The 26,502-nt window shown below is 37.1% G+C and overlaps 2 protein-coding genes across 4 annotated transcripts; both read left to right on the top strand.

Moving 5' to 3' along the window:
• Positions 1-5,174: 5,174 nt before the first annotated feature.
• Positions 5,175-9,218, top strand: LOC105963607 (G-type lectin S-receptor-like serine/threonine-protein kinase At4g27290). Its single transcript, XM_088818912.1, has 7 exons — positions 5,175-6,507; positions 6,799-6,930; positions 7,185-7,300; positions 7,390-7,600; positions 7,699-7,936; positions 8,032-8,179; positions 8,677-9,218. Exons 1-7 carry the CDS (start codon positions 5,232-5,234, stop codon positions 8,983-8,985), a joined length of 2,430 nt encoding a protein of 809 aa, XP_088675038.1. The 5' UTR covers positions 5,175-5,231; the 3' UTR covers positions 8,986-9,218.
• Positions 9,219-20,346: 11,128 nt separating this feature from the next.
• Positions 20,347-24,504, top strand: LOC105951149 (G-type lectin S-receptor-like serine/threonine-protein kinase At4g27290). 3 transcript variants are annotated; one of them, XM_088818908.1, is made up of 7 exons: positions 20,347-21,695; positions 21,790-21,921; positions 22,014-22,150; positions 22,318-22,528; positions 22,934-23,171; positions 23,272-23,419; positions 24,060-24,504. In XM_088818908.1, exons 1-7 carry the CDS (start codon positions 20,417-20,419, stop codon positions 24,363-24,365), a joined length of 2,451 nt encoding a protein of 816 aa, XP_088675034.1. In that variant the 5' UTR covers positions 20,347-20,416; the 3' UTR covers positions 24,366-24,504. The 3 variants fall into 3 exon arrangements, with proteins under 3 accessions (XP_088675034.1, XP_088675031.1, XP_088675037.1); XM_088818905.1 differs by having other exon boundaries at positions 20,356-21,695; positions 22,020-22,150; XM_088818911.1 differs by lacking the exons at positions 23,272-23,419; positions 24,060-24,504 and having other exon boundaries at positions 20,356-21,695; positions 22,934-23,172.
• The last annotated feature ends 1,998 nt before the right edge of the window (positions 24,505-26,502 follow it).

The raw sequence follows: 26,502 nt of genomic DNA, 5'->3' as shown, positions 1-26,502 counted from the left end.
CAAACCACTGAGACAAGAGAAATATTTGTGAAATTACTTGCAAGAAATATACATAAAACATAAACAAACAGTATGAAATGATTATAATAAATAATGTTAAATGGATTGTTAATTATCATATTCATAATTATTAAACCATTTTAATTACATTATTAACAAATATAATATCAAAATTAAAAGGACTTTAGATTAATCCATTTAAATCTTACGATTCGATTCTAATATTTGAATAAAATGTATATGTAAAACAATGATTAAATCATATGGTCTACAATTTAATTCCTACGATTTTTACAAATTAAACCAATTATTAAAAGAGAAATTACGTCATAATATTTTGATTATACTAGTCATATATAATGTTATTTTTAAAGTAAGAATATTAATTGAAATGAGATATAATCTATTTTTGTTAAAATAAACACCATTTATACAAATAATTATCTTATAATAAAATACTCAATAATATTAATAAGTTATTGTCAACAATTGAGGTTAATCGACTTAAATTAATTGAAATGGGTTATAATTTGTTTTTTTAAATAAACATATTATTTTATTTTTCATTCGATTTTTTCACACTATCGATTTTAATAATATAAGTCAATTTTTAATAAGTCAACGCATTTGTTTATATATTGAATTGATTCAATACTTTATATTTTTCAACAGTGGAGCTTATATTGATATATTAATTAATAATAGATGTTTTGAAGTATTGAATTGTGATTATATATATTTTTTTCTTATATTGCATTTGTTAATTATTTAATTAAAATTATTTAATAATAATTAATATGAAAATTAATATTTATTTATCATTTACGCCATAGGTTTACATTATATACATTTATTGTCTATATTTAATTAAACATATTGGTTGGCCTGGTGGTAAAATGCTCCTAATTTTACCCGGCGCTCCGTGTTCGATCCCCAGTTTGCGCATTTTTGGACAAAATATCGGATATTCTCGGGTTGACCCGTCGGGTCTTCGGGCCGGGTCCTCGGGTCCGGGCCCTCGGGTCCCCCCGCCGGGTAGACCCGTCGGGTCCCGGGTCCAAGTAATCGGGACCCGAAACCGGCCCGTACTCGGTCGGGTCCGGGCCCGGGTCCATGGTCAACGGGGCGGGGCCGGGGCGGGTCGGGGCAGTCAACGGGTCGGGTCCGGGCCGGGTCCGGGTCAAACCCGACCCGTGGCCGTGTCTAATTAGAACCACCCCTTTATATATAAATTTTCTTACACGTCCACTCTTGCGGAGTCAAATTTAGTGGAATCTTATTGATCATGTGGAATATTCTCCATTTTGTATACGTTTTACCCCATTCAAGATCCACATTTTGAAATAAGATGATCATAAGATGTGTCTATTGGCTTATAAATATTTGATTGTGGTGAATCATAAACTGCATTTTTGTACAAAACGAGTACAAACTAGAAAACATTTCACTGAATTTAGAAGATTATGTTGAATTTGGCACTATAAAGATAAACGTGTAAGAAAATTCATAATTAACAGGTGGTTGTAATTACGTAAACATGAGGGTGTTTTTTTTTTTTTTTTTTTTTTTTTTTTTTTGGAATTTGACCATACCTCATGGGTAGCCATAATTTACCCATTTTTTTTCTTTTCTCATTAGTATCGTAACTTGATTTATGTTTTATATAAACTCGAAACCCGAAAAATGAAGCATGATCCAAACCTATAATCATAAACTTCTCTTCTTTCTTTTTAAGTATAAACTTCAATATCAACACCCCAATATTATATCGAGTTGCTAAAAAACTCATCATGTTATAAATACTAACAAAAATAATTAGTTGATAAAATTTAATCCTAGAGAAATTTTGCTACTATTTTCAACACATTTTTTTTAACAATGACAATAAGGGGTGGTGGAACTTGGAATGAAATTTCCGAATTCTGTCGATTCCGATCCAAAATTTTCGTATTTTGAAAAAATATTTTTCAACTTGAATTTCGAAATTTCGACTTCCGATGAAATTATTTTGATCAGAATTGGAATACATATGAGATTCCGAATTCAGATCCGATTTAAGTTCCAAAAATTTTGATTTTTCCCCAAATGTTACATTTAAAATAAAAACATAAATTATTATGCATTTTATTTTAAGTTAACCAAAATTTGGAAATTTCCAAATTTCGCCGATCCCGATCCAAAAATTTTCGATTTTGGAACAAGTCTTTTCATTCTAATTTGCGAATTCTGATTTTTGTTTTCTGTTTTCTGTTTTCTAGAAAAGAATTGGAACTATTTTTTACTTCTGAAAAAATTGATTTTTTTCCTTCTAAAATTACTAATTTCGATCTGATCCGTCTGATTTACAACATGATATACATAATTGGGCCAACCCAATGGGTCTACAATTCCTTTACCTAATGGGCCACAAATCCAATATTGAAGACCACTACCACCGAGGCCCAATCATCTTCAAGTAAGGTTTGGGCCCGACAATCTCAACTAAGGTATAAATAAATGTTTGAACTCATTCCTTAAGGTATGTCTTATTAACTGAGCAATACTACCAATTGTATTCTCTGCACCATTTCTACTATCCACACGTCTGACTTGAGCGTCGGAGGGGTTTCCGCCGGATCAACCCCCGGCCTAGTTCACGTGTTCTATGATCGCAGGTATCTCGAGGTCATCAAGCTCGTGAGCCAGTGATCCACTCTGCTCTTCTAGCTCATCCTACGTCAACTCTCTAAGGTGATCTATCTCTAGTATCATCATTTTGGCGCCGTCTGTGGGAAGGCAGACATAATCACGCGAGGAGACAACTCGCTCTATCCTACAACCCGTTGCGAGGCAACTCCCACGAGGAGCCAACTCACTCGGTACTACAACCCGCAACGAGACAACTCCCACGAGGAGCCAACTCGCTTGCTACTACAACTCGCTCAGAGCGACCTCAATCCGCACACTCCTCAGTCGCGCGTCATCCAACAACTTCGCTGCGAGACAACTCTCACGAGGAGACAAACTCACCCGCAATTCACTACATAATCGCAAGCTCAAGTTAGCACGATTACTACCCTAGAAACACTTAGAGATATTATGGGAATCTATATAGCCTCGCCAGCTTGATTACTCAAATTTATCTACTTGTTTTCGATGGGTTCTTCATTAAAACGTGGCCACGGTCCAAACATACTTACGACCCACGAGGTCCAACAAGGGGCACGATCACCATAAAAAAATCTTGAGAGCCTGATCCCCTCCTCAAATACATCGCGCACAAGGCTATATGTAAACACATACAAGCAACGCGTCAAAACATTGACAATGTCAATAAATAACAACTCCCACGAGGAGATAACTCGATCCGCGCTACTACATCGTCGCGGGACAACACCGACGACTCAAGTAAGTCGCGCTACGCGCCAACGCGCCTTCACGCCCCTCCGACACACGCTCCAACGCGTTTTTGCACACCATTAGGCCATACGCCAACGATCGACTTCTACAATTTTTACTCTCGACACGATCTGACACCCATTTCAACATGGCCCCCACATCGACTCGAGAGTGGGGGGCTTAATGTTATACATAATTGGGCCAACCCAATGGGCCTACAATTCCTTTAGCTTATGGGCCACAAACCCAATATTGAAAACCACTACCACCGAGGCCCAATCATCTTCGAGTAAGGTTTGGGCCCGACAATCTCAACTAAAGTATAAATAAATGTTTGAACTCATTCCTTAAGGTACGTCTTATTAACTGAGCAATACTACCAACTGTATTCTCTGGACTATTTCTACTATCCGCACGTCTAACTTGAGCGTTGGGGGGGTTTCCGCCGGATCAACCCGGCCTAGTTCACGTGTTCTATGATCGCAGACATCTCAAGGTCATCAAGCTCTTGAGCCAGTGATCCACTCTGCTCTTCCAGCTCATCCTAGTTCAACTCTCTAAAGTGATCTACTTCTAGCATCATCACAACCCTAATTAGAATAAATAAAAAGACCGTTAAATACAATTAACACATATTTAAAAAAAACAATAAACCCAATGAATAATAAAGTTCGATAGAATTTGGACGACCCAAAATTTGGGTCTCTCACCCTTAGGTGGGGTGGGGCTGTGAGTGGGCAAAGTCAAAGTCACTACGTAGACTAATCTTCCAAACTACATATACAACTTCATACCCACCACTAGTGTTCGGTTTAATTCCAGTTTGTACCCTTGAAATATATCATTTTGACAGTTTGCACCCTAGAAACTAATTAATAGCATTTTGCACCATTGATATACAAATTATCATGCATAATGCACTCCACGTGAGTTCTTAAAGCTAATAAAGATAATTTAATATGTTTAGTGAATGAAAAGTGATATATTAATCAATGTGCCAAATCGGCCAAGTTCGAAGGTAACGTCTCTCCTTCACTACAAGCAATGTAATGCAAAGAAGCTAACTCATGCGTTAATCGGTTACATCAACGCTTGACGAATTAAATTTCAAAATAAGGAATAGCAACTCTTCCAAGTAAGGACCATATAGGAATGTGTGTAGAAGTTTCCTTCTCGAAATGCTCCAATCACATTCTTGCATCCGACTTTTGAAATCACCGATGTCCAAACATGGTTTGACCCTGTCTCTGCCTCCAACATAGCCGCATGCACTTCGCCATCTTCCACAGTCGGTCTTCTAGGGATACACTTCGTCTCTAGTGGTGTTTAAAAATTATATTTTTTTTATCACAAAATATCTTTTATGATTTAAAAAAAAAATCAGCTATTTCGTTATCAAGTTATCTTAAAATCATATTTTTTCTTCCAAAATTTTCCACCAGTTACAATAAAAGATCAATCGATCGAATAATCTAGTGATAGTAAAAGTTTAATTAATTTTATTTACTACGAAAAAAAAATTAAAAAAAAAATCAATTATCGGTATGATTTTAAATTTTTCTTACTTTGTGCTCTCGAAATTATGTTGGAGGTCGAAGACAATAATAATTTAATTTGTTATTTTGCACCCAAAAAAAAATAATAAACCAATAAAAAATGAATTATCATTTACTATTCAACTAAGGTGCATTGTGAATGATTTATAGTGTTTTGAGGGTGCAAAGTGCTATTATTATTTTCCAAGGGTGCAAAGTGGAATTAAGTCTGAGTGTGCAAAGCAATAGGCTGCTTAGATTTAACCACCATTGTTAAGCAGATAGCAGAAACCATTGTTCAACACAATCATACAAACTATGCTCACCATTCTTCTTCTTCTTCTCTCCTTCCTCCTGACAACAACCAACACATTTTCTGCAGACGCATTGGATGTAATAAACTCAACCCACGTTATTACAGATGGCGAGACACTGATTTCCTCCGGCGGGACCTTCGAGTTGGGATTTTTCCGCCCGGGCAATTCCAAGAATCGATACGTCGGCGTATGGTTCAAGAACATTTCAGCATTCACTGTTGTTTGGGTTGCCAATCGAAACAATCCCCTCACCAACTCATCGGGCGCTTCATTAATCGTCACCCGGCCAGGAATTCTAGCTCTTGTCAATGGCAGCAATTCGATCATATGGTCTTCCAACACGTCGCGAGTTGCACGCAACCCGTTCGCTAAATTGCTCGACTCAGGAAACCTCGTAGTGAAAGAAGGAATCGACAATGGCGACGACGACGACTACCTTTGGCAGAGCTTCGATTATCCAACTGACACAATATTACCGGGCATGAAGTTTGGTGTGAACTTCGTAACAGGGCATGAAAATTACGTGTCGTCGTGGAAATCGAGCGACGATCCTGCGACGGGGGATTACACGTACCGCCTGGATCCAGCTGGATATCCTCAAGGAGTTCTTCGAAGGGGTTCGGTTAAAGTGTTCAACACAGGACCGTGGAATGGATTGCGGTACAGTGGGATGCCTGGATTGAAAACGAGCCCTGTTTTCGCGTTCGATTTCGTTTTCGATGCAGCCGAGGTTTACTATCGATACACGATCCCTGATAACTCGTTGATTCCTAGGTTGATGTTGAACCAGAGCGGCTTTGTGCAGCGGTGGACATGGATTCCACGAAATCAGGATTGGGCGCTTTACAAGAATCTGCCGATGGATAACTGCGATTCGTATAAGCAGTGTGGCGTGTACGGAATCTGCGATGCTCAAAACAGTCCCATATGTGGATGTTTGGAAAAATTCGTTCCGAGAAATCCAGTGGAGTGGGTGGCTACGGATTGGTCGAGCGGTTGTGAGAGAAGGGTGGCGTTGGATTGCGGGACCGATGGATTCGTGAAGTATTCCGGAATTAAATTGCCGGATACTGAGTTCTCGTGGTTTAATTCGAGTATGAATCTTGACGAATGCAAAGAATTTTGCCGGAAAAACTGTTCTTGTGTGGCTTACACGAATTCGGATATAAGAAACGGCGGAAGCGGATGTTTGGCTTGGTTCGGCGACCTCGTTGATATCAAAGAGTTGTATGATGAAGGACAAAATATTTACATTAGAATGGCTTCTTCTGAACTAGGTAAGTACAGTACGTAGATCCTCGATAAATTAATAACCTCGCTTAAATAATAGTTTCTTTTGGTCCCGACTTGGTAAAGTTAATACCTACTAAATTATTAGTTCGATAATTTAATATTTCGCTAAATTAATGGAATTTTCCTAGTCCCGACTGTATTAATTTATAGAGGTTTTAATTGTATTATGCACATGTTGTTGTTGTTGTCTTGATTCGATACGATGAAGTTCTTTAATTGTATAATTTTTCGTGTTTTAAGAGTTTCATCCTAATGCTTGGAATATGATTTTGCAGATTCGAAAAGGAAGGACCATAAAATATTAATAGTGAGTTTGACTTTGTCGCTGGGAATGATTCTCCTCTGCACGAGCTTCGCAGTGTGCATATACACGAGAAAGAAAATATATGCGAAGCTGAGGAAAACCGGTTAGTTAAAATTTGCTATATTGGGCTAATGTAGCGAAATGAAAAAAATAAAAAATGAAGAAGAATTACACTTGAACCTCTATAAATTAATACAGTCGAGACTAGAGAAATTCTATTAATTTAGCGAATTATTAAATTATCGAGTTAATAATTTAACATATTTTCACCGAGTCGGGACCGAGAGAAACTATTATTCAAGCGAGGTTATTAATTTATCGAGTATTAATTTATTGAGGTTCTACTGTATGTTGCAGGACGGAACGAAGACCTGGAGCTTCCGTTGTTCGACTTATCGACTATATCAAAAGCTACCGAAAGTTTTTCACCAAACAATAAGCTCGGAGAGGGTGGTTTCGGACCTGTCTACAAGGTACAATTGTGTAGTAATAAGAGCTTAATTTCTCAAAATTCAGTTCTTACATTTTATTTTACGTGCACATGATTCGACCGATATTTTAGGGTACATTGGGAAGTGGGCAAGAAATTGCAGTGAAAAGGTTATCGAAAACATCGTTGCAAGGAATCAAAGAGTTCAAGAATGAAGTTATCTTTATCGCTAAACTTCAGCACCGAAATCTCGTGAAGCTTTTAGGATGCTGTGTTGAAGGAGAGGAAACCATGTTGGTTTACGAGTACATGCCGAATAAAAGCCTCGACTTGATCTTATTCGGTGAGGATTTCTCTTACATTGTAACATACACACACACACACACACACAAAGTATCGGTGTAACAAATACATAATAACGAAGATAAGCTTTTTCGACAGATCCTTTCATGAGTAAGCTACTCGATTGGCCCAAACGGTTTCAAGTCATATGTGGTATTGCAAGGGGGCTCGTTTATCTTCATCAAGATTCTCGACTTCGAATTATCCACAGAGACCTCAAAGCTAGCAATATATTACTAGATACGGATATGAACCCAAAAATATCAGACTTTGGTTTGGCTCGAAGCTTCGGAGTGAATGAGATTGAAGCTAACACTAGCAGAGTTGTCGGGACTTAGTAAGATTCTCTATTCCATAAACACAACAAGATTCAATTTTCCGTGCATATGTATATATAAATAATTTTCTGATTAATGCGAAAACTTTGTTTAGCGGCTATATGTCACCGGAATACGCATTCGATGGTTTGTTCTCGGTAAAATCAGATGTATATAGCTTCGGTGTGATAGTGCTGGAAATTATGAGCGGCAAAAGAAATCGAGGATATTCCTACATGGATCAACGAAACCTTCTTGGACATGTGAGTTTTATGATGTCAAATTAAAAATATATATATGTACAGTAGAACCTCAATAAATTAATAACCTCGCTTAAGTAATAGTTTCTTCGGTCCGGACTCATTAAAAACCTACTAAATTATTAGTTCGATAATTTAGTATTTTCGCTAAATTAGTAAAATTTTGCTAGTCCCGACTGTATTAAATATTAATTACTCCCTCTGTTCCACAATATCTATTTTTTTTGTAACATATTATCTGTCACTTTACAATTCCAATGCTGCATTAATTACATATTTTTCAATTATACCCTTATTAACTCTCCAACATTCTTTCTGCATTAATTAGTAAACAAGGGTATTTTGGTCTATCTATATATATTTTCCTAAAATCAAGACATATTTATTGAGATTCTTAAGGCTCGTGCCAAGGTGAAAAACGACACATATTTAGGAACGGATGAAGTAATTTATAGAGGTTTAGCTGTATATATTAATATTTTTATGTTTATTTATGGCAGGCATGGGTACTGTACAAAGAAGGAAAATCATTGGAACTACTCGATAACAACATAATCGAGTCGAGTTACGTGTCCGAGATGCTGAGATCACTCCACATCGGACTTTTGTGTGTGCAAAATAATCCGGAAGATAGGCCAAACATGTCTTCGATTGTGTACATGCTGGAAAACGAAGCTGAGTTGACTCAGCAGCCGAAGCAGCCCGGTTTCTTCGTTGAAAGAGATGTTTTGCCCTCCGATACTTCTTCGACTAGCGCGTACGCAAGTTCGGCAAATGAAATCACCACTACACTGCCACAGGGTAGGTGAATGAAGCCTGATGAAAATCTATACATGTATTTAATTCTTGATCATAAATTTAATTTAGTTAGTTGAAATACATGTAAAGATCACAAGCGATCGATATATTGCGGATTAGCATTTTGATTTTCGATAATTGTAAAGTTAAGTACATATGATTAATCTGTTGTAACAGACATATGTTGGCGATTTGAGAAGTTCTGCAGTTTTGGTTTTTAATAAAATAATTTTCTTTATAAAAAGTAAGATCTATATATATATATATGGTAAATTACACCCACACCCCTGATGTATGCTTAAATAATTTTAAAGTCCATATGGTATGGATAATTACACTCAACCCCCTGAAACGTAGTTAGAAACTCTAACGGAATAATGCATTGGATACATTATTCCGATAGGGTTCTAATGGACTATTACTTTTAGCTAGTCGTGGAGATAACATAGAGTTATGGGGAGTTATGGGGTGACATTGCTCCTCTAATTTTTCTTAAATCACCCATAACTATTTGTTGTCTCCACCACTTCCTGAAACAAATAGTCCGTTAGAACTCTATCGTAATAACGTATTTAATGCATTATCAATCCCATTAGAGTTTATCAGGGGCTTTAAAGTTATTTAAGCATACTTCAGGGGTGTGTATGTAATTTACCCATATATATATATATATATATATATATATATATATATATATATATATATATATATATATATATATATATATATATATATATATATATATATATATATATATATATATATATATATATCTTCAATAGGAATACAATAAATTAAACTCTTAACTTGAAATATAATTATTGAATTGAACACATACACTTTTTTGCCTCCTTTTTTTTATTTATTTTTATTTAATTTTGAGAGGATTTGAATTTTTTTTGAAAGTTTTAATTTTGTTCGAAAAACGTCTGAGACAGTAAAATAGTCATCGGCATAAATAAAACAAAAAACAATTCAATTGAAGTTCATAAAAAGGACGAACGGATGGGCTAGGAGGACGGTCAACTGAGTCGGACTGCTCGAAAAGTTCGATGACTCCATACAGTTATATATGAGTTGAGCTTAATTAATTATAAGTTAGCTCGAGTTTGAGTACTTATATTAAATCTGACGAGTTTATGTGTCGAGTTTGAGTTCATTATGTTCGATAGGCGTACTGTCACGGCCCGCTAGTTTTGACCCAACCCCTTGCCGATTTCCCTTGGGTTGGGGAGGTTACAAAGAGTCCAAGTTGTAGCCCAAGTAGGGTAAGGCCCAAGTTGGCCCAATTGTATAGTGGTAGGTAGAGCTATTTTTGGTAGGTAGGGTAGGTGGTGGTAGGTAGAGACAATCAAGGGATTGCTCCACTCCCATCCGTTAGATCATATCGATCTCCACCGTCCATTGAGGAGGTGGTCTTGTATAAATAGAGGTAGGGACCTCATTTGTAATCATTCAACCAACAAATCCAATAAAGTACTTTTCCTACCAACTCTCTTGTCTTCTTACTTTCTTTCTTCGTTTCCCATCACTTAGCATTCGCAACACAATTCGGGAGAGGCTGACTTAGCTATCGCGAGGGGCGAGAAGGAGCTAAGGCCGCACGGTTCTTTGTTAAGGGAACAAGTCCGTGACAAGTGGTATCAGAGCCCGGCTAAGGGCTTTGTGTTGATCGAATTCTCAAGCGATGACGAACGTCGAAGACATTTCGTACGTGACCGAGGGACGTGGCAGGGAGGCCCACGTAAACAACAAGAAGAAGAGGGACCACAGCAAGGCTCGTGGGGAGAGTACCAGTACCGAGGCCGTGCTAACGGATCATGGCGAAAGACTCGAGAGGCTCGAGAATAATATCGCCATAGCGGAGCTTAGCGAAAGATTCGAGAAGCTCGAGCACGATACGGGAGTGTTGGAGAATCACGTCGCCGAGCAACTCGATTTGTCTAGGGACAATGAGGCGTTGCGGGAGGAACGGTTGGATCGATTGGAGGCCATCATCCAATCCCTCCAAGAGAGCATCGAGGGGATGCGCGACGACTTGGCCTTGTGCAAAAAGGCCGCCGCTAACGGTAGCGTTGGCGCTACATCGAGTCCAAGGGTGGACTGCCCGAAGCCAACGGGATTCAACGGCGTAAGGGACGCCAAGGAAGTCGAGAACTTCCTATGGAGGATGGAGCAATACTTCGAGGGTATCGGTCTAGTCGACGAGACGATCAAGGTAAGAACTTCTTCCCTTTACCTTTCCGATACGGCAATGTTATGGTGGCGTAGAAAGCACGCCGATATCGAGAAAGGCATTTGCCGAATCGATACTTGGGAAGAGTTCAAGAGGGAACTCAAGCGACATTTCTACCCGGAGAACGTCGTTTATGAGGCTCGAAGGAGGTTGAGGGAACTCAAGCAACGAAGTTCAATCCGCGAGTACGTGACGGAGTTCACCACCCTCACCCTTCAAATTCCCAACCTTTCCGAGGAGGATCTCCTTTTCCACTTCACCGATGGGTTACAAGGCTGGGCCAAGCAAGAACTCCACCGACGAGACATCAAATCCGTCGATGAAGCTATCGCCGCCGCCGAGTCCTTAACCGAGTATCAACCGAGAGAGCCGTTGAGAAAAGAGAAGTGGAGCCCGACTAAAGGCGGAGAAGAGAGACGGGACAATCACAGTCGGGACTATCGAGACAACCGAGACCCAAGGCGAGCGTCAACCTCGAGGGGAGGAGACAAGCCATCCTCACACCAACAACTTGAAGAGAAGAAGAGATCGTTTGTGCCTAAGGGAGGATGCTTCGTGTGCAAGGGGCCGCACGCGATGAGTCAATGTCCCAAGATGGGGTCATTGTCGGCACTCTTACAACAAGAGGCCGAGCAAGACACAAACGAGGAGCTAGGCCACATGAGATCGCTCCAACTTCTGAACGCCTTAAAGGCTAATCCGATGCCGGCAACATCAAGCAAGGAGCTGATGTACGTGGAGGCCCGCATCAACGGTACCCCAGCAAAGGTGATGGTGGACACGGGAGCGACCCACAACTTCATCACCGAAGACGAGGCCAAGAGGGTTGGCCTACGGTGGACTAGACGAGACGGTTGGCTCAAGGCCGCTAACGCTAAGGCACAACCGCTCAACGGTGTAGCACGAGACGCGGAGCTGCACTTAGCCACTTGGAAGGGCCAAGTGGATTTCTCGGTAGCACCAATGGATGACTTCAATGTGGTGCTAGGCATGGATTTCTTCCGCAAGGTAATGGCTATCCCAATGCCTTGTTTCAATTCGGTTTGTATCTTAGAGAAGGGGACACCTTGCATGGTGCCGGCCATCAACGGCACCACTAAGGAAGAAATCACACAACCAAGACAACTGTCGGCCATGCAAGTTGCCAAGGGAGTTCGACGGGGCGAGCCAACATTATTAGCGACTTTAAAGGAGGAAAGCCCGCCCGTCAACAAAGAGGAGGACGTGCCACCGATCATCCAAACTGTCTTGGAGGCCAGCCAAGACGTGATGCCACCGAATTTGCCCAACAAGCTTCCACCTAGGAGGGAGGTGGACCACGCCACCGAGTTGGTCGAGACGGGGGAGATCCGACCATCGAAGGCAAGCGTTGTGGCCGACGCATTGAGCAGAAAAGCCGAACCCACAGCGATTAGCTCGACAAGGGGGAACTTGGCCGACATGATCCGAGAAGGGCTCGAACATGATCCAATGACCAAGGAGCTAATTCGACTCGTCAAGGAGGGCAAGACGAGAAAATTTTGGGTAGAGGACGGCTTACTCTACACGAAGGGGCAGCGACTCTTCGTTCCGAAGTGGGGCAGCTTGAGGAAGGACCTCATAAAGGAATGCCACGACACCAAGTGGGCGGGGCATCCGGGCCAAAGGAGGACAATGGCGTTGCTCGAGACGGCCTACTTTTGGCCTCACATGCGGGACGGTGTCGATGCATGTGTGAAGACTTGTCTTGTTTGCCAACAAGACAAGGTGGAGAATAAACAACCGGCAGGGCTGGAGCCTTATCAAATGAATTACCCAAGTACGAGGCAACGTGGAAGACGAATGAAGACTTGTGAAAATTTCGAGATCGTCTCCACTTGTTCGAGGCAACGAGGACGTCGCCGGATTAGGCGGGGGAGGATGTCACGGCCCGCTAGTTTTGACCCAACCCCTTGCCGATTTCCCTTGGGTTGGGGAGGTTACAAAGAGTCCAAGTTGTAGCCCAAGTAGGGTAAGGCCCAAGTTGGCCCAATTGTATAGTGGTAGGTAGAGCTATTTTTGGTAGGTAGGGTAGGTGGTGGTAGGTAGAGACAATCAAGGGATTGCTCCACTCCCATCCGTTAGATCATATCGATCTCCACCGTCCATTGAGGAGGTGGTCTTGTATAAATAGAGGTAGGGACCTCATTTGTAATCATTCAACCAACAAATCCAATAAAGTACTTTTCCTACCAACTCTCTTGTCTTCTTACTTTCTTTCTTCGTTTCCCATCACTTAGCATTCGCAACACAATTCGGGAGAGGCTGACTTAGCTATCGCGAGGGGCGAGAAGGAGCTAAGGCCGCACGGTTCTTTGTTAAGGGAACAAGTCCGTGACAGTACGCTCAATTATGTAAATAATTTAACGTTTCAATAAAATTTGTTATTTGGAATTCATACTAACATTCATTTCTTGAATTTTTTTTAGGCCAAAAGATTTTAATATTCTATTATTGATAAGAGTTTTGTGGTCTTGTTAAAACCTTGTGAGTCAACGTAAGGAAAAATAGTGCCCTTACAATGGTAATAAAAAATAAGAACCAGATCTATGTAGGCTATTACACAAATGCCCCAAAGAGGGGTAAGAAAGCAAAAAACTAGAACAAGCTAAACTAGGTAAATGCTGAAAACGAAAATTTCTGTTTTGACCCGAAGTAGGGGTCAAAATGCAAATAATCAATCTTGGTTCTGTCCTCGAAAGAGTAAGGCTATGTTTGATTAGCTCTTAATGAGCTCTTAATGCTCCTAATATCTGATTCGGTCAGAGATCAGTAATTAAGATTGTTTGGTATACAACTCTGACCGGATTCATCTCCTGCTTATCGATTCAGTCAAAACATTAGGACTTAATGGTTCAGATATCAACTGAATGAAAATTAGACAAAATTATCCCCATAAAATCCATGCCTCTTGGTTCGAGGAAGCAATTGAAATTGATGAGGTTTTGGATTCGGTCAGTTACATTTAAATACACAAATGAGCATGCGATGAAGAGAGATAAAGTAGCAGTGGAGAATTTTTACTTTTTAGGTGCCTGATGTTTCAAATTTTTATTGTGAAATTTAATTTATTTATCTTTCTTCATCTTTTATGGATTATGGGGTTTTAATGAAAATTGTAAATTATATTTTACTTTTCTATTTTTCAATTATACGATTTAGATTTAAAATTATTATTTTTATTTTTTCCAAATAAATATATATAATATTACAAGGGTGATAATAATTATTTGTATTTTAGATATTAGTGATAATTCTATTAGTGAATAAATATATGTTCACTAATTACGAGGGACAATATAGTAAAATAATATGTTATTCAGTGACTATAAATTTTCACTTGTCAAACAAACTTAATTATTCAGTATTCAGATTCAAACACTGATCTTAATTATTCAGTCATATATTCAGCATTCAGTGTTCAGTGCTTAATTCTGTCAAACAAAGCCTAAGTCTGTGGAAGAATCAGAAATTGCGGCAGGGACCCCAGGTGGGTGTCAAACTGTAATAAAAATACTCATTTGATATTACTCAAAAAAAAAAAAAAAAAAAAAAAACCATCATGGACGATAAGTTGTAATGCCCAACTTGTCGCTGACGTAAACGGCCCGAACCTCAAAAGGCAAGTTGACTCCGGAAAAAAAATATTGACTGGATTTATGGGCTTAATTCCACTATGCACCCTTGAAATATAGTCTTTTGGCGCACACTTAAATAAAATTTATAGCACTTTGAACCCTCGAAACACAATAAATCATGTATAATGCACCTCGAATGGATTTTTAAAGCTAATAAATGTAATTTAATATTTTTAGTGGTATTTTTTAGGATGTCAAATGTCAAATAATTTTTTTTTATTCATCAATCATTTCTAAATTACAAAGCGAAAAAATAAAATCACATTTAATCAACATATTAAATTATTATTTCTCCACAAAGAAATATTTACAAAAACAAAAAAAAAACAAAAAAAAAAAGAACCAAAATATCCTTCAGCTATTTATTTATCAAATTGTTTGAAAATTATATTTTCTTCCAAATATTTCTACTAAATATTTTCACTAATTACAATATAAAAATTCACCAATCGAATAATTTAGTGATTTTTTTAAATAAAATATAGTTTTTTTTAGTAATTCTTTTGTCATTCTTGTTTTTTCGCATTTCGTACGCTCGAAATTATGTTGGGGGTTGGGGTGGAAGAAAATAATAATTTAATTTGTTATTTGCATCCGAAAATAAATAAATAAAAACCAATAAAAAGTTAAATTGCCCTCATTAAGTTTTAAATATTCAGTTCAGGGTGCATTGTGAATGATTTATTGTGTTTCAAGGGTGCAAAATGCATTTGTTTCAAGGGTGCGAAGTGCCAAAATACCATACCAAGGGTGCAAAGTGGGATTAAGCCGGATTTGTGGGTATAAGAGTAACTCCCATGGTAGATAAAATTTGAGTTATTAAATACGCATTTGATATTTGAGACAATATTTTAGTATTCACTAAAAGTCATCTACTCCAACTATGGATATCAAATTAATTATCAATTGGAAGTTTATGAGTGATTTTATTTGTAATAGCCACATGTCAACTTGTAATTGGATATTTAGGAGGTTATATTTTGTATAACTCAATTTCCAATAAGTTTACATCCCAAGATGTGAATTATCAAAATATAACTCTCATTTGATAACTCCATTGAAGTAAAAAAAATTCTAAATTTTAGTATGTAAATGGTGGTTAAAAGTTGGGATACTCCAATTGATAATTCCATTGGAGTTGTTCTAAGCCCACTTGTCCAAACGATCCGCCACTGTATTCAAAATTTAATTAAAATCATTTAAATTATACTATTTGAATCATTTTAAACGGTGTACTCTAATTTGCAAAGGAATTACGGGGCAATTTGCTATAGTTCTTAAGATAATAGCTTCTATGTGTGTACATCCAACTAATAAGGTCAAATTTTCAGTCAATAAATTAATTTTGATTTGTCAAAAATAACTCCTAATAACTAATGAAAATAAAAATATCCAGAATAATATTAATCCCACAATTCTCTCCCCTAAAGTAACCAAAATTAGTGCCACATTCCCAAATATGCCGTAAAATCAAATTTGCAATACCAAACCTTATACAAAAAATTTCATTGCGACTGCATAGTCACCAATCCTCGAATCGTCTGCAAAACATCATCGCGTCTGCCATAGTTACACTCGAATCGTTTATAATTTCATATTTCCGTATGTTGTTAGCTATTTGGATCTCTTCAAATTTTCATTTGTTGTTTGTTGTATGGTGTTTGTAATTTTCAAATTCTTCGTTGGGTGTTTGCGAATTCCACTTCTCCCACTGCCTGAACTAGGGGTGTGAACGAGCCGAACTTGCCTCTTTTGGCAGGCTCGAGCTCGAGTCTATTTTATCGAGCTTGAGTTCGAGCTCTTCGAGTTTTTTTTTTTTTTTTGTCTCGAGCTCAAGCTCATGTCCATTTTGTCGAGCTCGAGCTCGAACTCGATCCCAAGCTCATTTTGTTTTTTTTTTTTTAATAGTTTTTAATTATTATCATTAAAAATTATTTAAAACAATTACAAACTAAACAATAAATTGTAATTATATATATTTTTTAATATTTATATTTTATTCATATTTATTTCTATAATATTTTATATTGTTCATTATTAAAATACAAAATAATATATAACAAATAAAATAATAAATAAGCTCGCGAGCCGGCTCGTGAGCTCACGAACAACTAAAAAACAGGCTCGACCTCGGCTCGTCTGAAAGATCTAGCTCGAAAAACTCGAGTCCGATCTTTATTCGAGCCGGCTCATCGAGCTCACAAGTCGGCTCAGCTTGTTTACCACCCTAGCCCGAACAAAGCACCACGTCCCGAAAACATCAATAATCGCAAAATTGGTTCAAACACGTATGAACAAGAAATTGCAAACAAGAAACTTTAAAGTGAAAATGAACAACTGCAAATAATAATAAAAAAAATGCAACCGACAAACTGTACTAGTAGTAAATTGCAAACAAAAAATTCTTGCAAATTGCACACAAGAAATAAGAGAGCAGAGACGATAGAGAAAACATAGATGATAGAGAGGACAAAGACGAGAGAGAGAGAGAGAGGAGAGAGAGAGAGAGAGTGTGGAAGAGAAAGGAGAGAGAAAGAGAGAAAATAAACGTGTGAAATCGAGAGGAAATATAGAGAGTGATTTGTGGGATTTTTTTTCTCTTTACTAAAGTAAGTAGACACTGGAGGTTGTCTATGTGTAATTAGTTTTGTTTATAGGGTTTTTGTGCATAAGTTTATGACAAACGATTTTTATTATTCTAGGTTTATGGGCTATATATCTCTTTCGCCAATTAGTTCATTCTCCTTTAATATTTATTATAATTTATAAATAAAGCAAAAAATAATATATATGACAAAATTTACCCCAACCATTTACACCAAATTCTTAATTATAACCCAAATTTAATTAATTTTGACCAAAAAATTCAATTTTGACTTTTTTTTTGATTTTTTTTCAAAAATTAATTTTTTTGCCGCCGGTCTCCCGGATTGACTTTTCAAAAAAGAATTTTCCACCGTCGGATTCCGGCGTTGATTTTTTTTTTCAAGATTGTTTTTTCCGCCTTCCGTTTCCGGCGTTGACTTTTTCGATTTTTTTTCTTTATTTTTTGTTTCCGGCGTTGACCGCTGATCTCCGGCGTTGAATTTTTTTAAGTGATTTTTTTTCCTAAAATTTTTATTCGTTTTTTACCCCCGCCGCTAAACGTTGACCGTAATTGTACTGTCTTAATAGTAATTATACTGTACATTAACGTAATTATACTGTTGTTGACAGTACATTAACGTAATTGTACTGTTGTTGAAAAAGTCAACGCCGAAAACCGGCGGCTAAAAAATAACTTTAGAAAAAAAAGTTAAAATTGGATTTTTGTGGTCAAATTGATTAAATTGGGTTTACAATCAAGAATTGAGTGTAAATGGTTGGGGGCAATTTTGTTATATACATTAATTTTTCATTTATTTATAGGGTGAGTTACAACCACCCCGTGAGGTATGGTTAATTTACGAAAAAACCCCTCTAGTTTGGATAGTTACATTTACCCTTTCAACTATGATTTTTTCTTATACCTCCACCCTTATAGTGTCAAATTCAACATAATCATTTAGATTTCGTAGAATGTGGTCTAGTTTATACTCGTTTTCCGTAAAAATACAGTTTCTGATGCACCACAATCTATTGTATACAAGCCAAAAAACACATATTATGATCATCTTGCTTCAAAATGTAGAGTTCGAATGGGATATAACGGGTACAAAAGTGATAATATTCCATATAATCTCGAAGATTCCACTAAATTTGAAACCGTAAGGGTGAACGTGTAAGAAGATTTATAGTTGAGGGTGTGGTTATAATTATCCAAACAGTAGGGGGTTTTCGTAATTTGACCATACATCAGGGGGTGGCTGTAATTTACACTTTATTTATAATACATATTAAAGGGATGTGATTATCGACGAAAGAGATATAGCCTCTGAACCGCGAATAATAAAGATGGTTGGTCAGGGACTTATGCACAAAAACTCTTTATTTATTTTATATTATTTTTTTGAGTAATAGGACCCAAGCATATATTCATCAAATAAATAATATTTCTACTTATATAACTTCGAGAAATAGGACATCCAGTCAATTTCCCCAACTTTCGTTAGGTATTCATAAACTATTTTTTTTTCCCCTGCATTTTTGTCTGATATATTTGTACTATATTATGGACTGCAAAGTTTATATAATAATTATGTATTAAGTAGAATTATTCTGACTTGTCTTTCCATATAATTAATTATTAGAATTATAACTTATAAGTCAATTTAAATCCGATATAAATTTTAACCCGAGGAAATATCCACGCGAACAAAGGCCATGAAATTTGAATTTGATTTTACAGTCATAAATAAGCACAAAAATAGGTCGGAACGAATCACAATTAGCACTTCTGAAAAAAAAAAATTGCAATTTTTTCAGAAGCGTAAAACTAACTCTAATTTGTTTCCAAATAAAATCAAAAAAATTGAAAATAAAAGTTTCCAAAAGTTGTTATAATTTACACTAAAGGTGTGTTGCGCAGCTAGAAACCCACGGGTTCTAGCAAAACTCATCCTTGTTCTGTCAACTAACGGTTCTTAATTTTAATAAACGGGTCCATGGCAGGTGTATAGATCCAACCTTCACCGATCGAAACCCGTCATAATTTATACATGCCATTTTTTTAAATAATTTATAAGTTTGACGTGAAACTATTTAAAAGTTAAAATGAACGACCAAGCGTAAAATTTTGAATTGAAAACAACGTGAATAATATCAATGATAAATGTCAAAAGTAAATCATAATTAATGAGTTTTAATCATATAAATCCATAAAAGATAACTAAATTAAAAGCTTTATAAGATAAGATTTAAAATAAAATAAATAACTATAGATAAAACGAGACGATGTGATTGTTATAGATATAAGTTTTTACATGTAAAATATATTTTATTCATTTATTATATATAATTAATTTATTATACAACATAATATAAACAAAACGACGTCACATATATTAAAAAAAATTGAACTCCTTTTAGAATGAGTTTGACGAGTTCAATGGTCGGACTTGTTCAACCCTAATTTAACACCTAATTACGAGCAGGGACATTTTTGGGGCCCTAAGCGGACTTTTAAAAAATGACCATTTTATGATTAAAACTTATTTAAATTGATAAAACAAACAAAAATAAATTTATGACATTAGTGAATGAGGATAAAAATGCATAAACCTACACTTAATATCATTGAAATTTATATATATATATATATATATATATATATATATATATATATAGATGAAAATATACATTTTTTTTATTTAATTTGGGGCCCCTTTAGAAAGTGGGGCCCAAAGCCATTGTTTGTGGAGCATAAACTCAGAGCCGGCACTGATTACGAGTCACAAAAAAAAAATAATAATAATAATAAAAAATAAAATAAAATAATTAGAGTTTGGACCCCGGCAATTCAAAGTCACCATCTTTTTAACCACCCTGGTAGCTGGGAATTTAAATGTAAGAAGATTGCAGAAAGAAAGCTTGACTCTCAGACTGTGTAGTATAATAAATTAATAATACACCATGAAAAAAACTATGCTCACCTTTCTTCTTGTTATATCATCTTTGCTAGCAATCATCAACCCATTTTCCGACGCCGTTGATGTAATAAACTCAACCCACGTTATTACAGACGGCGGCGACACACTGATTTCATCTGGCGGGAGTTTCGAATTAGGATTTTTCAGCCCGGGAGATTCCAAGAATCGATACGTCGGCATATGGTTCAAGAACATTTCAGCATTCACTGTTGTTTGGGTTGCCAATCGAAATAATCCACTCACGAACTCATCGGGGGCTTCGTTAATCGTCACCCAGCCAGGAATTTTAGCTCTTGTCAATGGCAGTAACTCAGTCATATGGTCTTCCAACTCATCGCGAGTTGCACGCAACCCGTTTGTGAAATTGCTTGACTCAGGAAATCTCGTTGTTAAAGAAGGAAATGATGATAATGATGAAGACTACCTTTGGCAGAGCTTTGATTATCCAACTGACACAATATTAGAGGGTATGAAGTTCGGTGTGAACTTCGTAACGGGGCATGAAACTTACGTGTCGTCGTGGAAATCGAGCGACGATCCGGCGACGGGGGATTGCACGTACCGTCTGGATCCAACCGGATATCCTCAAGGAGTTCTTCGACGGGGTTCGGTTAAAGTGTTCAACACAGGACCGTGGAATGGATTGCGGTACAGTGGGATGCCTGGATTGAAATCGAGTCCTTCTTTCGCGTTCAATTTCGTTTACGACACGACCGAGGTTTACTACCGATATACGATCCCCGACAAATCGCTGATTTCGAGGTTAATAGTGAACCAGAGCGGCTTTGTGCAGCGGTGGACGTGGATCGAACGAAGCCGGATTTGGGCGCTTTACAAGAATTTGCCGATGGAGTGCGATTCTTATAAACAGTGTGGTGTTTACGGAATCTGCAACGCTCAAAACATTCCGATATGCGGATGTTTGGAGAGATTCGTTCCTAGAAATCCGGTCGAGTGGGTGGATATGGATTGGTCGAACGGCTGTCTTAGAAGGACTGAGTTGGATTGCGCAACCGACGGATTCGTGAAGTATTCTGGAATTAAATTGCCGGATACGGAGTTCTCGTGGTTTAATGCGAGCATGAATCTCGAAGAATGCAAAGAATTTTGCCTGAAAAACTGTTCTTGCGTGGCTTACACGAATTCCGATATAAGAAACGGCGGAAGCGGATGTTTGGCTTGGTTTGGTGACCTCGTTGACATTAAAGAATTGTACGGTGAAGGACAAGACATTTACATTAGAATGGCGTATTCTGAATTAGGTAAGTATTCGTTCCATAACATTCTGTTTTACTATTCATATAATACGATGAAGTTCGTTAATACGATTGTTGTTTTTGTAATATGATGTTGCAGATTCGGGAAGAAAGGGCCATAAAATATTTATAGTGATCTTGGCCTCGTCACTGGGAGCGATTCTCCTATGCATGAGCTTCGGGCTGTGGATTTACATGAGAAAAAAATACTATGTGAAGGTGAAGACGAGAGGTAGGTTCTAATATATTCCATATTGTCGAATATCGATATTGCAAAATGCCAAAAAAGAAAAAAAAATGATATCCGTACTTGTACGAATTAAGTTGCAGGAAGGAATGATGAAGGTGATGGTAAAGATCTGGAGCTTCCGTTGTTCGACTTATCGACTATATCAAAAGCTACTCATAATTTTTCACTAGACAACAAGCTCGGAGAGGGTGGTTTTGGACCTGTCTACAAGGTACAATTACACTCATGCCGATATATATCTAACGAGAAATGTACATGCACCAAAATCATATACATGCTAGAATTTACCCAAAATTCTTAGTTTCTCTAAATTCAGTTTTCACAATTTCTTTTTTTTTTTTTTTCTTTTGCATGTGCACATAATCGGGTTGATTTTAGGGCACGCTGGGAGGTGGACAAGAAATTGCAGTAAAAAGATTATCGAAAGCATCATTACAAGGAATACAAGAGTTCAAGAATGAAGTTATCTTTATCGCTAAACTTCAGCACCGAAATCTTGTGAAGATTTTAGGATGCTGCATTGAAGGAGAGGAAACCATGTTAGTTTACGAGTACATGCCCAATAAAAGCCTCGACTTTATCTTATTCGGTGAGCAATTTCTTTCTGTTTGTTTGATAACAAATGAGGTTGTCATTTTTTTTTTGTGCATCACCAAATCAATTACTCTGTTTCAAATTAATGATGGTTTAATATTCCAGCATATGTATATATGTGTATAAGAACTAAATTATCCTTCCAACCAATTCTCGTTTATAATATACCCAATTTTTCATTTGTTGATGAATTCTTTAAATTTAAATTTGAAATACTGTATTCTAAAGATAGTATGGAATAAGAAAATTCTCCAAATCGACCGTTAATCTTAAACAGAGTGTACATTTCTTTGGTTTGTGCTTTATTTATGCCGAACAATCTACTATTTCTTCGTTTTGGAATCTATTTTACTACTAATACTCTTAATAAATAGATAATAACAAGATAAACTTTTGACAGATCATTTAAAGAGTAAGCTACTCGATTGGCCCAAGCGGTTTCAGATCATATGTGGTATTGCAAGGGGGCTCGTTTATCTGCATCAAGATTCTCGACTTAGAATTATACATCGAGACCTCAAAGCTGGCAATATATTGCTTGATATGGAAATGAACCCAAAAATATCAGACTTTGGTTTGGCTCGAAGCTTCGGAGTGAATGAGATTGTAGCTAACACAAGCAGAGTTGTCGGGACATAGTAAGATTCTCGATTCCATAAAATAAAACAAGATTCACTTTAATTTCCAGTGCAATATTATTATTAATCTTTTCTGATTAATGCGAAAAACTTTGTTTAGCGGCTATATGTCACCCGAATACGCATTCCATGGTTTGTTCTCGGTAAAATCGGATGTGTATAGCTTTGGTGTGATAGTGCTCGAAATTCTAAGTGGGAAAAGAATCAAAGGATATTCCTCCATGGATCATCAAAACCTTCTCGGACATGTGAGTCTTTTTATTCCCTCAATTTCTTTTTAAGCGTCTCTTTAGCCAATTTTATTTTTTCAATATTAAGCGTCACTTTAGAGTTTCAGTGGAGGACAAATTTATTTTGTCCAATTTTACCCAGCATTAATGACAGATTAATAAAGTAATAAAGAGATGTTGAAAAACAGTAAAGGGTAGTTTTGTCAAATAAGTGTTTTTTCTTTTCTAAAATCAAGGCTGTTTATACCAGTAGAAATGGTATTTTATTACGACCATTAACCGTAACAAAATGTATCATATTCGTAGTAAAAAGGCTTTTGCTACGAATTTGCCCGGTTGCATATACGGATGTGACAAAACTTTCCTACAGTAAATGGCCGTAGCAAATATTTTTTTGTTATGGTAAATCCAAGCATTTACTACGACTCAAAGATTGTCCCGTAGTAAAATGTACCTTTTGTTACGGCTTTTTACCATAGCAAAACATTCGTAGTAAAACGCCATTTTCTACTAGTGTTAATTCTTTCTTAATTGATCAGCATTAACCTTAGACAACACTTAAAAAGAAACGGATGGAGTATATGATGTCAAATTATGTGGTAGAAAATATATTGGGAAAAATAATACTAATATTGTTGCTGCTAATTATTTCTGGCAGGCATGGGTATTGTACAAAGAAGGGAAGTCACTGGAACTAGTTGATGATAACATAGTCGAGTCGAGTTACGTGTTTGAGATGCTGAGAATATTCCACGTGGGACTTTTGTGTGTGCAATATAATCCAGAAGATAGGCCGAATATGTCTTCGGTTGTGTTCATGCTGGAGAATGAAACTGAGTTGGCTCAGCCTAAACAACCAGGTTTTTTCGTTCATAGAGATGTTTTGCCTTCCGATACTTCTTCGAGTAGCGCATACGCAAGTTCGGCAAATGAGATCACCAATACAATGCCACAAGGTAGGTAAATGAAGCCTGAAAGTCTATACATGTTTGTATGTATGTATGTAATTTTGATGAAATAATTAAATTAGATGAAAATCATGTAAAGATCACAAGCGATCGGTATGTATATGATGGATCGTCATTTTGTTTTTGTTTTTAAAATTGGTAGCTGTAAATTAAGTGCAAAAGACAAATTTGTTTTAACAGACCAATGTTGTTATAATATGCCTAATGGTGATAGAAATGATGGGACAATTGACTAAAAAATCTTCAAAAATATTTTGTATAGCTAAAAGACTATTCAGATATTTTGAATTTGCTAAAGTGCACCGGGGTAGATTAGTTGGACAACTTAGATTGAAAGTATACAACTTAGATAATTTAGATGGAACGTTTAGATGAAAAATAGACTGGAAATAGACAAATTAGTTGTAGAATTTGGACTGAAAATATAAATCTTAGATGATTTTTTTTTTCCAATATTGCTGTGGCGAATTGAGGACTTAGGTGATCTAGGATGATCAACCAACTCTCGCTCGTAATACTCATAATGACCTTGTCTTGGTCAACTGAGCCCCTCGTCCCGTATTAACTCTTCTTGATGTGGCAGACGTCACACCATATCTTCTGTCATCATATACCTCTTTAGCACGGTAAGGTATAACAGGTTGGTGAACATCACGTCGTACGTATGGCTCTCGAACATGTTGATCTTTCCTTAGTTCTTTTAGTTGGGTAACAAGTCCTTCTATTCGATCTTGGAGTTCCTCAAGTCCTATGAATAGAGGCTGAAAGCGTTTTTCCATTGCCGACATCCTATATTGTTCAATTCTTTCTCCTTTATAACCGGCCTTCTCGGACATGATCAAAGCAATTTTTTTTCACACTGACAAACCCTAACTTGGTATGGAAGGAATTTTAAACAAAAACAAAATTCAAAATTTTTTTTTTCATTTTTTTTAAATGACACTAACAAAACCTAACAACTTAAGACTCTACGCAACTCAAAACAAGAACCACAAATTCCCTCCCATACATCAGTGCATCCTTGAAATGCTCACAAGACTTTGGGATAGCATTGAGTAGCATTAGAGCTTTATCCTCATCCTCAAGCTTCACCTCAATATTCTCAAGATCATCCAGAATCTTGTTGAACTCATTTATCTGTTCCCACGGAGGCTTGTCATAACTCATCTTGAAGGAATACAATCTCTGTTTTAAGTATAGTTTGTTTGTGAGAGATTTGGTCATATACAGTTGTTCCAACTTCTACCAAACACCTTGTGCAGTGGTCTCTCTAGCTACTTCCCTCATAGCCTAATCACCAAGGCTCAAGATGATCGAGCTGTGAGCTCTATCCATTAAGTTATTCTTCTCCTTTTCTGACAAGGAATTCGAAAGCTCTTTGACACCCTTCAAAGCATCTATCAACCCCTGTTGCATCAACATGGCTCTCATCTACACCCTCCAAAGACCAAAGTCACTAAATCCAGAGAACTTCCCCACCTCAAACTTGGTAGATCCCATACTGTGTGGCTCAAATCTTCCCACAGACGGCGCCAATTGTTGTGAATTCTGGTCCACAGACAATAACAAGTCACAAAAAAATAAATCAAACAAAAAACACACAGATAGCAGTGTGTTGACTCAACCGACTGTTGACACTGTTGCAGATAACACATACCGCATACCTAAAACTGAAAGCTATAGAACAGATAAATAACAAAATATTTAAAGTGGTTAGACCTGTATCACCACAGGCCTACATCCACTGTGCATAGAGAACGAAATCCACTAGATCAAGAAGGTTATAGATTCCAATATAGTGATGACACTCAAGCTCTCAAGAACTATTTAACCTAAGCTGTTTTGACACTTCCCTGTGTATACCTCACTGATATGCCTAATTGGCCCAACCCAATGGGCCTACAAATTATTTACCTACTGGGCCACGAGCCCAATATCGAAGACCACTATCACCGAGGCCCAATCACCTTCAAGCAAGGTTTGGGCCCGACAATCTCAACTAAGCTATAAATAAAGGTTTGAACTCATTCCTTAAGGTACGTCCTATTAACTGAGCAATACTACAACTGTATTCTCTGGACTATTTTCTATGATCAGCACGTCTGACTTGAGCGTCGGAGGGGTTTCCGCCGG

Source organism: Erythranthe guttata, chromosome 1 (genome assembly GCF_056151865.1).
Source record: "Erythranthe guttata isolate IM_541 chromosome 1, IM_541, whole genome shotgun sequence".
Taxonomy (NCBI): domain Eukaryota; kingdom Viridiplantae; phylum Streptophyta; class Magnoliopsida; order Lamiales; family Phrymaceae; genus Erythranthe; species Erythranthe guttata.
Note: the sequence above shows the minus strand (reverse complement) of the source record. Positions and strands in the feature narration are given on the sequence as shown.